The 14,213-nt window shown below is 54.7% G+C and overlaps 1 protein-coding gene across 1 annotated transcript; it reads left to right on the top strand.

The window, feature by feature from the left end:
• Positions 1 to 232: 232 nt before the first annotated feature.
• On the top strand, positions 233 to 12,182 carry NCLIV_068060 (conserved hypothetical protein; the record flags this gene model as incomplete). The annotated part of the gene is made up of 11 exons (XM_003886358.1): positions 233 to 3,696; positions 4,190 to 6,527; positions 6,876 to 7,100; positions 7,361 to 7,455; positions 7,739 to 7,838; positions 8,210 to 8,278; positions 8,547 to 9,821; positions 10,023 to 10,766; positions 10,911 to 11,068; positions 11,716 to 11,807; positions 12,034 to 12,182. The coding sequence occupies 11 exons, from the start codon at positions 233 to 235 to the stop codon at positions 12,180 to 12,182; spliced, it is 8,709 nt and encodes a 2,902-aa protein (XP_003886407.1).
• Positions 12,183 to 14,213: the final 2,031 nt, after the last annotated feature.

Below are 14,213 nucleotides of genomic sequence, written 5' to 3'. Positions count from 1 at the left end.
CTCGATCATTCGTACGAGCTAGCTTTTCCTGTGTATGTACACTGGACGATCGCTGCTTTTGGGAACCACCGGCGGCTTTTCCCGCCACAGCAGCCATTACTGCCGGAACATTTGCGTGCTCGACGTTGTTTTCTTCCTCTTTCTTCTTGCATTTGTCTTCTTCTACCTGATTTTAAAGAGGGTAGTCTTCTTGATTCTTGGTGATACTGTTTGCGGCATTTTCTCTTTTACCATGGACCGACATCGGTCGTCGGCCAGCGCCCGTCGGTCGGCAACGGCCGGTCGGTCTCCCACTTCTCTGTCGCCTTCGGTTCCCCGTCGTTCTTCCACCGGGAATAAAGTTCCTCTTTCATCTGCTGACGGCACGTCAAGTTTTGCTTGTCGTGAAGTCTCCGTTTCCTCCCATCTTGCGCTCTACACCATCGGCGATATCTCCTCTGTGTCTTGCGAGCGCCCAAACCGGCGGAGCACCGCTGACAGCCGAGATAGCGTCTACGGTACTCGCCAGCCTCGATCGTCAACTACATCTCCTACCTATTCCGAACTGCGTTTCGCTCTCTCTTCCCCTCATCCCAACGTCGACGACCAAACAGACGAGTCGCTGCCTGTCTCATCTGCGGCACCCTTAGCGTCAAGTGCCTCCGTCCACACCACAGGGAAATTGACCATTGAAGCCGCTTCGCCTCTCTCAGATACTTCCGTGTTGCCAAAAGAAGCGTTTGCTCCTGCCTCTCCCCCCTCATCCGCAGGGACGATGACAGGGACGGCACTCAGAAAACCTGGTCGGCTGTATCCGGCTCTTGAGCCTCCTCCTTCGCCTCCACCCGCCATCAGGCCACTGACGGCTCCCGAGAAGACAACACAGCGAGGCGGCAGTGAATATGCTGTTTTAACTTCAAGCGTGGCTTCACCTGTTCACCAGAAAGGCCAGCAATGTTTCGGTGGTGAATCAGGCGGCCTAGTTTTCGACGTCGTGACAGAAGAAAAGCCGCACAAGGGGACTAGCGGAGACGCTGGGACAACGGATGACTCTGCTGCAGGCAAAGAGAAGAAGATGTGCACCAGCGACGAGCGAGACGATGAAAAGGAAAATGCTGAGAAGGAAAACATTCATGTCGCTGCAAGTCCTCCGTTTTCGGTTCTACCTGCCATCTTAAGGGCTCCGCAGTTTTCCTCACCAGGCAGTGGTAAAAGTGGTGAAGAGGCTTCGAGCCAGAAGAATGACCAGGCGTCCCCCGCTCGTCTCGGCGGTGTCCCTACACCTCTGCGAGGAGAGAACATGGGCGAGGACTTGAGTGGGGAGCCTGCTATGTCTCTCCGGGCCTTTCCGTGCGCTTCTTCTCCTGTTCTGGCTGGGAGTCTCCGAAGGCTCTCAACGGTCTCAGCAGCATCCATTGCGCCAGGCTCTCTCCTTCGGCTCCACATAGACACTCCAAGGAGGAATCAACTTGCCGGCGAGTGCGCGTCACCTGTTCGCGAGAGAACGAGCACTGAGTTTCCGCGATTCTCACCAGCCGAGCAGGCCACACCAGTGCGTTCTCTCGAAGACCGGAAAGCGGATCGAGATGAAAATGAATGTTCTCAGTCTTCTGAGGGGAACGAGCGTCTTGCTTTAAACGCCACGGGTGCTCCCTCAGGAGGGAGGACAGAAGAGTACGGCGAGTCTTTTCGGTCTTTGCCGCGGCAAAGCCCTTCTCTGGGTCGTGCTGAGGGGAGCTCGTATTCTGCTTGTAGCTCGCCTCTTCTTCGTTCACCTGTAACGCTGCCCCGATCCTCTTCTCCTCAGTCGTCTCGCTCCTCGTCCCCTTTCAGTTTGCGTCATTCCTCTTGCTTTTCTAGTCTCCCGCCCTCGTCTGGTCTCGTGTCCGAAGAGATGCGGCATCGAACTGCGTCTCAGCGGGAAGCCAGAGACAGAACATACGAGCAGGGAGCAAACATTCCGACCGGGCGTCTCGGAACCGATGTAGAGAGGAGATCAGAGAGAAGAGACGAACAGGCGGATGCGAACGGAGGGAAGGAGGGAGACGAGGCAGAACCAGAGACAGGCAAAGAGGGCTGGAGCCCCTATCGTCCGGGGAGCCTCTCCGCGGCATTTCGTCACTTGCAAGAAAAACAGGGAAAGGGACGTGAGGCGTCTCCTTTCGCACTTCGATCTGAAGGCGAAAGCTCATGCGTGAGTCTTCTCCTGACGCAGCCTGTTTCATCGCCTGACAGCGAACTTGATACGCCTGGCGAGGCTGCGGGTCAGGTCGACGAAAAGGGGAGACAGCGACCAGAAGAGAGATATGGAGACACGAGAGAAGAGTCGAGAGAAAGGTCTTTCCTCCATGTCGAGTCAGAAGAGCGCATGGAGAGCGAACGAGACGGAGAGGATGGGCAGACTGTGACGGTCGAAACCCGCGAGGATTTCTGGGTCGTCAAGGACATGAGTCGCTCTGCGCCTCTGAAGCCAACGGTCAGTCTCTCAGGGACGGAGGCGGAAACGAAGGAAGGCACCGCAGAGGACAGAGCAGACCGGCACGGAGACGACGGCCAGGAATGGACAGGGGAGAAAGAGGCGTCACAGGACCGATCGTCTGGAGCTGGGACTCCGAGCGGTTTCGGAGACCACGTAACGAGGGAGAGCGGAGACGCTCCGATGCCTGATGAAGGTGGCGGAGCAACGTCCACGCTGACGCCGAAAGGACAGCAGGCGACAGAGGAGAAGAGGGACGAACGCCGCGAAATTCCTCTAGCTGTACAACAAGGATCTGAAGAGGAGCAGACAAGAGAGAGGCCGAGGGATGAGGATGAATGGTACGATGTGATTGACAGCTCTCTAGACGAGACAACAGCCTTGAACACGCTGAAAAATCGATCTCCATTCACGCCTCGACGCCGGCGTCTCTTTCTTCGACAGGCTGGAGCAGCCTCTGGCGTGTGGACGCTGAACTCTCTTTCCGATTCAGGCCAGAGCCCGGAGAGCGGAGCGAGCAGAGGGCCCTCGTTTGGTACCCCTGTGGGGTCGCGGGCAGAGGCGGGAGGCCAGGCAGGAGAGAGCGTCGCAGAAGAGAAAACACTGAGAGACGCAGAACAGAGTGGAAAGCAAGGCGAGTGGAATGAGAAGCAGAAAAGAGAACGAACGCACGATACCGATGGAGAGGACCAAGGGGGAAAGGGACTGGAGAAAGGAAGGAGGGCCAGCGCTCCCGAAGACAGAAGACACGACTCGTCATTCGGAGTGAATCTTTCTTCGCCGTCTTTCTCGCTTCCTCTCCCTTCTCGAAAAAAGCCGACGCTTGCCCCTGCGGCCCCATCACCTCTTCGTCCTGGAGAGGAAGAAGAGGCCGCTGCAAGAAAGAGAAGAAAGTCTTCTCCGTCTTTGGCAGCTGATACCGTCTCTTCCCCGTCCAAAGCAGCGGCCGCCTCTGCGGCTCCCTCGACGGACACAGCCGAGGGCCGGACGTCGCTCGACGAGTTCGAGAGCCCCTCCTCTCGTCACAGTAGCTTTAAGAAGATGTCTCCTTGCTCGATGCATGCTTTAAACACTTCCTCAGTCTCCCCTTCGTTTCCTTCCTGCGCTTCGGTTGGTCGCCACGTCGTTCACGAAGACCAGCGAGAAAGCCCAGAAGAAGGTGGGAAGGGCGATGAGAACACTCCACGGACAAAGAAGAAAGTCGAGTTCGGTTCGGCTTCTGTCGCAGTTTTCGTAGACAGGTAGGATGACAGCAAGCGGAGGGGAAGCAAGTTCTGCCGTTTTTTGCGTTAAAACGGTTTCACGTCTCGTGATTTCGTTGCGGTCTCTCCCTCGGGTTGCTTTTTTTCTTTTAGGAGCCGGGACACCTTTTCGTTTGTCTGCGGCGCGCGCGTCGATGTCCTCTTTCTCTCTTTGCGTCCTGTGTTGGGTCTTCCTTTCTTTGGTAGTTTTCGCTCTCTTCTCTGACAGCCGTCGCAGTCACTCGCGCGTATACAGCTCCATAACGGTATGCGCAGATGTAAAACTTAATGTGTGCTAGAGCTGCTTGCCTTCCTCGCTACTCCTGGCTCTTCCAACTGCCGTTCTTTTCTCTCTCTGCCCCTTCGTATTTCGTGCGCCATGCCCTCTTTTGTCTACGTTGGGGGTTCTCTGGTTTGTCCTTTTCTCACGCCTTCTGCCTCCGCTCATTCCTCTCTCCTCGCGTTTTCTGTCCTGCTCGTTCTCTTCCTTCAGTCCAAACAGTTACAGAAGTCCGCTGTTCCCTGATCGGTCCACTCCTCTCTCTGATCACGGCCACGAACAGCAAACCCCCTCCTCTCCTCTTCCTTCATCTGCGTCACCTGCCTCTGCCTATGTTTCCTCTTCTTCCTCTTCCGCTGTTGTCTCTTCGGTGTCTGGGCCAGCTCGTCCGTCGCCTCTGGAGGAGCTGACCCGAGCAGAGAGATGTGAACGCGCAGCGCCTGCAATGGGCCTTCCCGCGCTTCGCTGTCCCTCCTCTTCTCCGTCCGCGCTTCCTCTTCTCTCGCCAGCATCACGCGAACCGGAGAAGCCACGCGCGGCAGATGCGCCAAAAGAAGACGGAACAGAGGGACTCCAGAGAGACGGCGAGGAAACGGCACAAGAGGAGGAGGAGATCGTCCTGGCAAAGATGGTTGAGAAAGGCGTGCAAACACCTGAGAAGAGCAAAGAGCCTCTCGACTCGGATGATCGCCAATCTGCATGCGCGTCAATTCAACGCGTCCCCATTGTGGTTCTTCCGACGCTGGCAGAGTCGGACTCGAATCGCCCTGCTTCTCCCGTGTCTCTCCTTTCGTCTCTCTCGGCTTCTGTTCAGGTCATTTCTGTCTCTCCGGAGCTCGTGACAGTGCCGGACAAACCTCAGCAGCCGGAGAGTGGCCCGTCTTCTCTCTTTCGCCCCTCGCCTCCGGCCCCGCTTCCTGCGTCGCCTTCGGTGCACGTTTCTGAGCACTCTCCCTTCTCTCTCAAGACATCGCCTTCGGTGTGCCCTCTGCCTTTGCAACCCAATCCGCGTCCTGAGGCGTCTTCGAGCCTCGTTCGTTCTCCTTTTTCGTCTGTGGACGAATCTGCTCCGCGGAATCCCGCCGCTTCTGTAGGACACTCGTCTCCAGTGCGCCCGTCGTCCCGTCCCTCTCTCTCTGCGCATCGCGACACACCGTCTCACCCTCACATGCAATCTCGTCCCTCTCCTTTGCCATCTTCCTCTTCGCCTGTGCATTCTTCCTCTTCGCCTTTTCCATCTTCCTCTTCGCCTGTGCATTCTTCCTCTTCGCCTTTTCCATCTTCCTCTTCGCCTTTGCCATCTGCCTCTTCTCCTTTGCCATCGTCCTCTTCGGCTGTTCCATCTTCTTCTCTTCCTCGTCCTTCTGTTCACGGGACCGCCAATGCAGCTTCTTCGGTGTCTTCGTCTCCGTCTCCGTCTTCGCCATTTTCTGCCCTCGATCCGTTGAACGGCGATGAACCGCTCTCTCCGCGTCTCCTTTTCGCGTCGGACGACGGCTGCCGCCGCGTCGGCACGGCGTCTTCTCTCGGGGATTACTTGTCTTCGGTCCGGAGTCGCTTGCTGCTATGCGGTGAGAAACCAGCCGAAGCTGCCGCGAGTCGCGAGGACGAATCCGAAAAGGAAAACGGTGGAGGAAAAGAGGACTCCAGAGAACAAGAGGCAGGCGCCGAAGGAGGGAGGCCAACCACAGAGGAAGGCGAGCAAGGCGGTGACGAGATCGGGAACGAGGAGGCAGGAAACGAACTACAGGATGTTCCCGAGAGCGGTTTTTTGAAAGACGAAGAAGCGAACACGGAGTCGCAGCTGGAGCCCGAGAAGACAGGAGAAGAGACAGAGCAGATTAGAGAAAATGCAGAGAAGTTTGGAGAAGAGGAGAGGGGAGCTGAGAGGGAGGGAGAGGAAGAGAGAAGACACGACGACTCTCCCTCCCCGGTTGAGGGCACTCCGCGTCAGCATCAAACGCAGAAACCAGAGGAGGAAAGCGAACAACAGGGTGCGTCCGATTTCCTGAACATTCACGAAGTCGCTGTCTACGAAGAACCACCGTCTGTATCAGAAGCCGAAGAGGAGATCTGTGGAAACCAGAAAGGCGATCTGTCTCCTACGCAGCGTGTGGAGGACAGACCGGCTTCCGCGTTTTTCCCTCTCGCGTGTCTAGAAAGAGAAACGACGCGATGTTCAACGTCGACGGGAAAGGAAGAAACCGAGGAAAAAGCCAGCGAAGAGGGGAGAGAAGGAACAGGAGCACAGGACGCACGCAGGGAAAGCACAGGAGAGGGAGACGACACCCGGGAAGAAGTCGTGGAAGAGAGAGAACAAGAAGTGGGAAGGAAACGGGACGAAGCTGAAGAGGAGTCGACACAGAGGCTGGCCAGGGAAGAAAAAGACCACGAAGAACCAGGAGAGCAAGCAGAGGAGAAACGCTATCCTCTTGGAAGCGCATTCGAAGAGACGGCAGCCGAGACAAACGAAAAGAAATTCCTGACGTTCTCCGAGTTTCTGGAGGAGACAAAAATCGGGGATACTGGCTTGATTTTACAAAAGGAAAAGGTAAGAGAAGTCTCAGTTTCACACGTTTCAACTTCCTAGACTCAAGCGCAATCTTGTACCTCCATTTCTCCCACGCAAATATATATATATATATATATATATATATACATGTAAAATATATGCATATATCTATATATGTGTGTACATATATCTCTATAGATCGGCAGATAGGGATCGCTTCCTTGTGGATTCAACATCTCATTTGCCATCCGTCGCTCTTGAGGAGATAAGGTTGTTCCTTTTTTGACTATAAATGGAATGCTATTCTCCAAATCGCGCTCTACGCGTATTTGTCGATCCACAACTCGTTTGAGATTGGTGCAAGTGCTTTATCTGGGTTTCTTCCAGGTCGGTCGAGAAGTTCGTGTCTTTGAAGGCTCCAGCGCAGCCTGGCGTTCGGCCCTCCGACGGGTGGCTTCGGACTGGTCGCGGGAAGCTTTGACGCCAGGAGAGACAGAGAAGGGTCAGGTGAAGAAGACCAGCGACGCGTGGAAGGAGACGTGTGTTGCCGCGACACTGCGCCTCTATCAAACAGAAGAGAAACTCCTGACTGAGGCAGCGCGTCTGTGTGAGGTGAGAGAGAGGCAAGGAGAGGGCGACAGGGTCCAACACCGCGGGAAAGGAGAGAAAACACGAACTTCAGTTTTCCGGGGTTGCAAACAAGAGAGATAGGAATCCGCATGAAGTGGTTTCCGTCGTTGGATCAGGCTGTGTTTTCGCGTCTCCTTGTTTCGCTCTTTGGCTCTTTCTGTGTCTGTTCCTATTTCTATGGGTAGTTGCCGTTCTTGTCCTTCCACGTCGTATGTTTCGATTTCTGCCGTCTTTGCATGCAGGCCTCTCACGCCTTCGTAGACGCTGCAGCGCCTCGCCCGCCCTGCGAAGAAGATGTGCATCGTCTCGCTACGGAGCCATGGGGATCGGAGATCTCGTAAGGATTTTTTTCTCGAAACGCTTTTCTCGTCTCTCTCGCAGTTTTCCGGACCTTTCGCCTTTTCTTCGTAACGTCTCCGGCGCACTGCGGCTCAGCTGCGTGCAGGGAACCTCGGCTTCGTTTCCGAGATGGTTTCTCAATTCTTTCCTCGGATCCGCGTCGTCAGTGTGTCGTAGTACACGCGTTTCCGAACTCGACCGTCCCTCTCTTTCAGGCATTGTCTCTCCACTTTTCCTGTCGACATTTGTTCTGAATGTTTCGGTCCCGGTCTCCCCTGCAGGCTAACCGTGGAAGAAAAAGAGAGGACGCTGCAGGACAAGGTTCGTCTGCTCGACAGGAAAAACGAAGAAGTCGACACTCTAAGGAGACAGATTGAACGGGTGAGCATTCCGCTTCCCTGTCTACACGCCCGTCTCCTTTGTCGGTTTTCCGTGTCTTACATCGTTACTTTCTCTTTCTCCTGCTGTCGCTGTCGGTTCTTCTCTCGCTTCCTGGTGACCTGTTCTGTTTTTCCTGTTCTTCGCGACTCCGTCTACCTCGCTCCTCGTCGCCTTTTCTGCCGTGTTTTTTTTTCTTCTTTCTCAGTCGTGTCGCCTTTTTGTCAGAGTCGCTGTGTTTGCAGTCACTGTAGATTGCTTTGGACTCTGTAGACGGAGAAACATATAAAATCGGAGTGTCCAGAAAGAGGTGGGAACCTGCAGTGAACGTGTGCTGCTTCTCTCCTTTTTCTCGATGTTTGCGTCCTCGACAGGCAGAACAAGAGACTGAGAAGCGGGCTGAAGAACTCCTTCATTTCTCTTCCTCTAATGAAGATCTTCAAGTAAGACGTACCACATTACCTTTTCTTTTTTTCCCTCGTCGTGTTTCTCGCTTTTCGCCGTACAAAATGTACCTCTTTGCGTATTTCTTGTTTCGAGATGCATTCTGATGTCTCAATATCCTTCTATGTATGCGTGGATGTGTCTATGCATTTGCATAAATGTAGATGCGCAAAGAGAGGTCAGGAAAGGCGGCGAGATCTGATGTTTGTCTCGAAGTCGAACTGCATGGTCCAGCGCGAATGGATTTTTTTCTGTGTTTCCTCGTAGCTCTTGGCGGAAATTCGTCGAAAGCAAGCCATCGTCGCCGCCTTCGAACAGATGAGCTGCATGCAGATTCTTCATTTCAATCCTCGGGGTCTCCTTGTCTCGCTGTCCTGGCCGAAGAGCGCCCTCCCTGCGCTTTCCTCGTCGCGGAAAGTGTATCTCTCTGGCGAGAAAAGCAAGCTTTTGTTTCCCTTGTTCTCCGCGTTCTTTGAAAGAGAAAAGGCTCGGGAGGGCGAAGGTGGAAGCGAAAAGGACGGAAACGGCGAGTGTTCGGCAGCCCAGAAGAACGGAAGGGACGCGCAAGTCGCTGAGCCTCCTTCGGCCTCGCTCAGCAACCTTCCGGACCTCTCTACGGACACCCGAGTGTCGGGCAAAACAGGGAACCAAAACAGAGACAGCCTCGCTCTTTCTCTCCCTGCGCCGTTTCCCGTCGTTCTCCTTCCTCATCTTTCGTCTCTGCCTCCCGGCGCGTCTTCTGTCGCTCCCCCTTCTTCTTTTTCTTCTGCGTGTTCTCCGCTTTCGTGGCCGCCACCGACGAAAGTGTGCATTTTGTGGCGACAGCCGCTCTGCGGCAGAGTGGCGAGGAAAGAGGATCTTTCTGTCTCCGCGAGCGGGGCAGTGGAGACCGCAGCCCCGACGTCGCCGTCTCCAGCCTTCTTTGCGCAGAAGGAGAGTAACGGTTTCGGGGAACACGGGGAGAGCGCCAAGAGCGGAATTCTTCGCGTGCATAAACTGGGGGACTCCAGCTGGAAGCCGCGCAGAGAGGAACGGTGGGGGAACCGAGAGGTCGAGAATCAAGAGAAGAAGCGAGACGTGAAGAGCGGGGGAAATGGGAGGGAAGAGGGCTATCTCGCGGCGTCTGTGCACGCACAGTCTGTCTGCCGCACTCGCAGAATAGAGGACAGAGAACGAGATGCCGGAAAGGAGAACGCGAGTGAAAAGGCGGAGAGGGGCGAAGAGAAGCAAAGGCCTGCGGAACTGTATGAGGCGCGCTTAATCACGCGCTTTCCCTATCTTGCCGCCCAGAAAGAAGAGGCCAAGAACATCCATAAGAGGAAGGGAAAACTTACGGAGGAGCGTGGCAACAAACGACGTCGGGGAGCCTGTGGGGAAGTGCGGTCGTGTCCGACCTCGCAGTCCCCCTTTCCCGCGGAAAAGAACGGAAAGCCAGAGCGAAGAAACGGGGTGTCTGTACAGGATAAGTGGCGAGTCGAGATGGACCGTTTCCGCCGCAAAACCATGCAACTCGCCCAGAAGGGCCTTTCGGATCTTCTGCTTGTAAGGAAAGAGTAGACATCTCCTCCTCTCGGTGTCTGAGCGGAAGGAGCGACCGAAAAGTCTGCTGTTTCTGGTTTATCAAGTTGCTCTGTGTTCTTCCTCGCTCCCTATGGCCCCCCAAGATTCTCGTTTTCTCGCTTCCCTGCGCCTCATCTGCTTCGGTCTCTCTCTGTTCCGCTTCTGCGTGCGTCTGTGTCTCAGTCTCTTCAGCCTTCTCTCGCCCTGCCTTCTGTGCTCGGCGGGGCGCCGTCTCTTCCAGCTTCTGATTTTCTTCTCCACGCGTTCCCTCCGGGCTCTCCAGATTCGCGGGAACCTCGAAAGGAAGCAGAGAGCGGAGGACGAAGAAAGTCGATTTCCTCGTCGCTCGCAGTCTCAGCGAGTCGGCGGTCGAGTGTATGTACACTCGGTTCCTCAGTCGATCTGTCTTCTTCTGTCGCAGCCTCCTCTTCCCCTCTGAGGTTTGCAGCGCAGGAAGAGCGCGAGGACCAGCACCGAGCCGTCGAGTCTTCGCTGCCCCGGGGCCGTTTGCAGGGGCAACGGACAGGAGACGGAGACGCGCCTTCTCTGGAAATCTCTTGTTTCTCTCGCGTGTCCGAGGAGAAACCGCCCTCGTTCTTTCCCGACATGTGGAGTGTACGTACACTGCTGTTGCAAGCGCACACGGCTGTCGGCCGGGTCGCGCTTCTCCACGACCAATTCCTTCTCTTTCTTCTCCGATTCCGCACATTGACGCAAGTGTCTTATCTTTCTGTAAAGGCCGGCGCTTCGGCAAAGCCTTCGAAGGTTTCAGAGAACCTCGTGCGACAGCCAAACGACGAATCTGAGCGAAGTGACACCGGAGACCAGAGCTCGTGCGAAGGAGAGAGAGAAGCTGTGGTTCTCGCAGTCCGAACTGCGCTCACTCCACAAGATGCTGAGATGCCTTCTCTCTGGCTGCACATCGAGGTAAGCATCTCTCTGTTCGTCTTGCTTCCCTGCTTGTACGCGTCCTCGCCTTTTTAGCGGAGCATGCGGCATCCATTCATCTCTCGCGGTCACCTGGAGAGAAAATCTGTTCACTTTTTCACCTCTGGTTTCTTGGTTTCTTAGATCGACTTGAATGAAGCTATGCACCGAGGGTCGTTGCTCCTGGGAGTGAAGGACGTAACTGTGGAACCTATCGACGAAGAAGATCAAGGTTTCCCCGACACGGAAAGTGCGACCGTCGCGCTCCTCCAGTGCCTGCAAGATCACCTCAACTCTCTTTGGTAAGAAGCAGAAAAGGAGCGAAAGAAGACATATCCATTTTGGGGGGGTTTTCTCCTGAAAAAGCGGAGAATTTCAACAACCCTAACCCCTCTCCCTTTGGCTCTCGTGTTTGCTCGTCTGATGCTGGCCTCGCGTTTCCTCACGTCTGAGGTGGGGACGAACCCGCCTGCGTGTTGTGGAAAGCCGGAAAGTCGGATGTCCTGGTGAAAAAATGACCTGTTGTTCGCGCTCGCTTAGCTGTTCTTCTCCGGACCAGTCACCGGCACCGCTCGCCCTCGCCGCGGCGGTGTAGGCGCTCGACCGAAAAGCGGGGCGTTTCAGTTTCCCTCTTAGACACGAGTTCCTCTTCCTCTGCTGTCTTCTCCCTCCTCCCCGCATATCCCCTTGGACCAGAAACCCTGCCTGTCTGCTGCCACATATGTATATATATGTATATATATATATGTATATATATATATATGTATATATATATATATGTATATATATATATATGTATATATATACGTATTTGTATAGCTCGATTATGATGGAATGTAGGTTTCGGTTTGTGCCTCTCGGTGTGGAATCCGTAGATGAAGTTTTTCAAAGTCTTGTTCGTTTTCAGCGAGTCGGCCTGCTGGCGCCTCTGCTGCTCTGTGTTCTGTAGGGACTCCGACGGGTGTTTGGCGCCTGCAGGCGAGGCAGTTGCCTTCAAAGACGAAGTTTTTCTGCAGTGGATCCTCCACGCGGCGATCGAATGTGAGCACTGAAAAGAAAAGGGAACAGGCAAGAAGACACTCCAGAGAGCACAAGCGAGAAAGTTGCCGAGCACAACACATAGATCTGCAGTGTGCCGTAGGTGTGTGTTTCCCAGGTCTTGCGCATGCGAGGGGAGATCGGAAAAGCACAGAGGGAGACAAAACCTCGTTTCTTCCCTTGGCGCGTCGCATGTTGTTTTTCGTTTATGTGGCGTTTCGTCTCACAGGTGGCTACGACCGAACGCTTTGGGTCGACGGGTTTCCTGCGTCCACGTCGATCGGTTCCTTCTTCGAGAAGAAGCGAGTCTTGGAAACGCTTTTTCGAGAGAAACGGACGCCCGTGGATCGGAGTCGAGGTGCGAAGACAGCTGCCTGAGGCTCAGAAGAGGCGCAGAGGAGCCAGGGGACGGACAGAGAACAGAACAGCGACGGCGTGTGCAGGGAGAGAGATAGTGGACTCTATTTCTTCAAATCTTCTAGCGCGATTTCGGTTGGATCGAAAATCGTGCGGGAACAGAAAAGAGAAGGGGAAAGAGGAAGCGAGAGAGCCGGTAGAAGAGACTCTCGCAAGGAAACCTGCGGGATGAACGCGCTGAAGGAGATGGCCAAAGGATCCAGTTTTTCAAGTGGACTCCAGCCAAGAACAGTCGATTCGAGTCTCAAAACCTAACCGGCGGCACACACGGGAGAAGGGACGTTCAAGCCGTTCAGTGTTTTGCTCGAATCTGTATGTAGCCCTATTTTTCTTGGTCTGCCGTCGGTGTTGTTCGCCCGAGGCGCGGTTTCGATGCCTCTCTGCTCTTGACTGTCCCTGTGCTCTCCGCGCATTCCCGTTTTGTGGGCGTTCTACGATTGCTGTTCGCCCGTCCGTTGTACCTGAGTGAAGCGCATGCATGCAGGCACCGAATGGCGTGAACTTGCATTCCAGGCGTGTGAGGTACTTGTGTTTCTGTTACGGTTTCCTCAGCGTCTGAGAGTCTTTCTTCAGACCTCAAGAAGTGTGTCGCCTCTGTCGATTGTTCTGGGGGGACAGCTCGACACACAGGGTTTTGTGTAACGCGAAAAAGACTCGATCTTCCTTCTCCTTCACGTTAAGCTCTCGTCCTTTACTTTCCACATGTCTCTTGAAACCCCGTTCGCTTCCTTCTCGTACGCTTTTCCCCTGGACCCGTGTTTTCTTTCTTTCTCGCCCTTTCCCCCCCCCCCCCCCCCCTCCCGTCTGTTTCTTTCCCTCTTGCTTCTCTCTCGCCGTTGTCGCGTTGTCTCTCGCTTCTTCCCTCTGGATTCTCGTCATCCAGCGTATGGTGTGGAGTGCAGCTACACCTCTGTCGCACATCTCTGAGGCCGAGAACCAAAATCGGACCGAAGTTAGGTGGAAGCGAACTGGCGGGCTGTTCCGTTGAACTGTTCGCGCCATCCGCCGTAGATGAAAACTTTTCATCGTGAAAAAGGTTTCACAGAGTGCGGCGGCAGGAACGCAGTGCAACTGAAGTTTTTGTGTAGGCGCTCAGGTTCGCTCCACAGGCGAGGAGGCGGAGACTGAGATGAACTCGCGCACCATTTTAGAATTCAGGACACTGAAAACGTTTGGGCATGTCTACATTCCCAAGGTTGTGGAATCTATTCGGATATTTCAGGGGAAAACTGAGCGCCTCGTGAGGTAGACAGAGGCACGACAGAGCGACAAACCCGTGAGATGATGGGGCAATGGAACCAAAGCTCGAGGCAGGAACTCGCCGCGAGCTTTGGAGGTCACCGTCAAAAGAAGGCGCAGAAAAAAGGAGAAAGACAGAAGCGCTAAGAAGCTCAGGAAGAATGGAGAGTCACGAGAGCAGAAGACAAGGAAAGAGGGAACGAGGGCGAAAAAGAATATATATATACATATATATACACGTATATTTGGAGAGAGCGCTTGGGGCCATAGTTCCGAACGGTCGGCGTCGGTTTTCTTCCGCACTGGGGAAGTGGCGAGACAAGGGGAAAGCGGGCACTGCGACGCGTTCCAGTCAAAAGCGCTCTACCGTTTTCAGGTGTGCATCTGCAGGAAGACCTCCCGCGCGTCTAAGCGCACGTTCGCAGCGGGACGCATCTGTGTTTTGCATGAACCTGCCGAAAACGAGGAGACTCCTTCGAATGCCCCGGTCGTCTTTGGACGTCATTCCTCCGAGTGAAGTTTCCCCCCTTTATTCTTTCCGTTTTCAGTTCGCCGTCCTTCAAGATGGGGCTAAGGCCGATCTCCGTGTATCTCCCGAGTGCTGGACTATCGCTATGTTTTTCCTGCTCTGTTTTCGTGTCGCGTTCCCTGTAGAGACAAATCGAGTGTGTCTTTCTCTTTTGACGCACGCGTCGACGCGTCGCCGAAACGCGTTCTCTGGATCTGCATGTGTTTTTCTTTCTCGTCGCGCCG

This window comes from Neospora caninum, chromosome XII (genome assembly GCF_000208865.1).
Source record: "Neospora caninum Liverpool complete genome, chromosome XII".
NCBI classification, from domain to species: domain Eukaryota; phylum Apicomplexa; class Conoidasida; order Eucoccidiorida; family Sarcocystidae; genus Neospora; species Neospora caninum.
The sequence above is the reverse complement of the archived record's forward strand: the minus strand, read 5'-3'. Positions and strand labels throughout refer to the sequence as shown.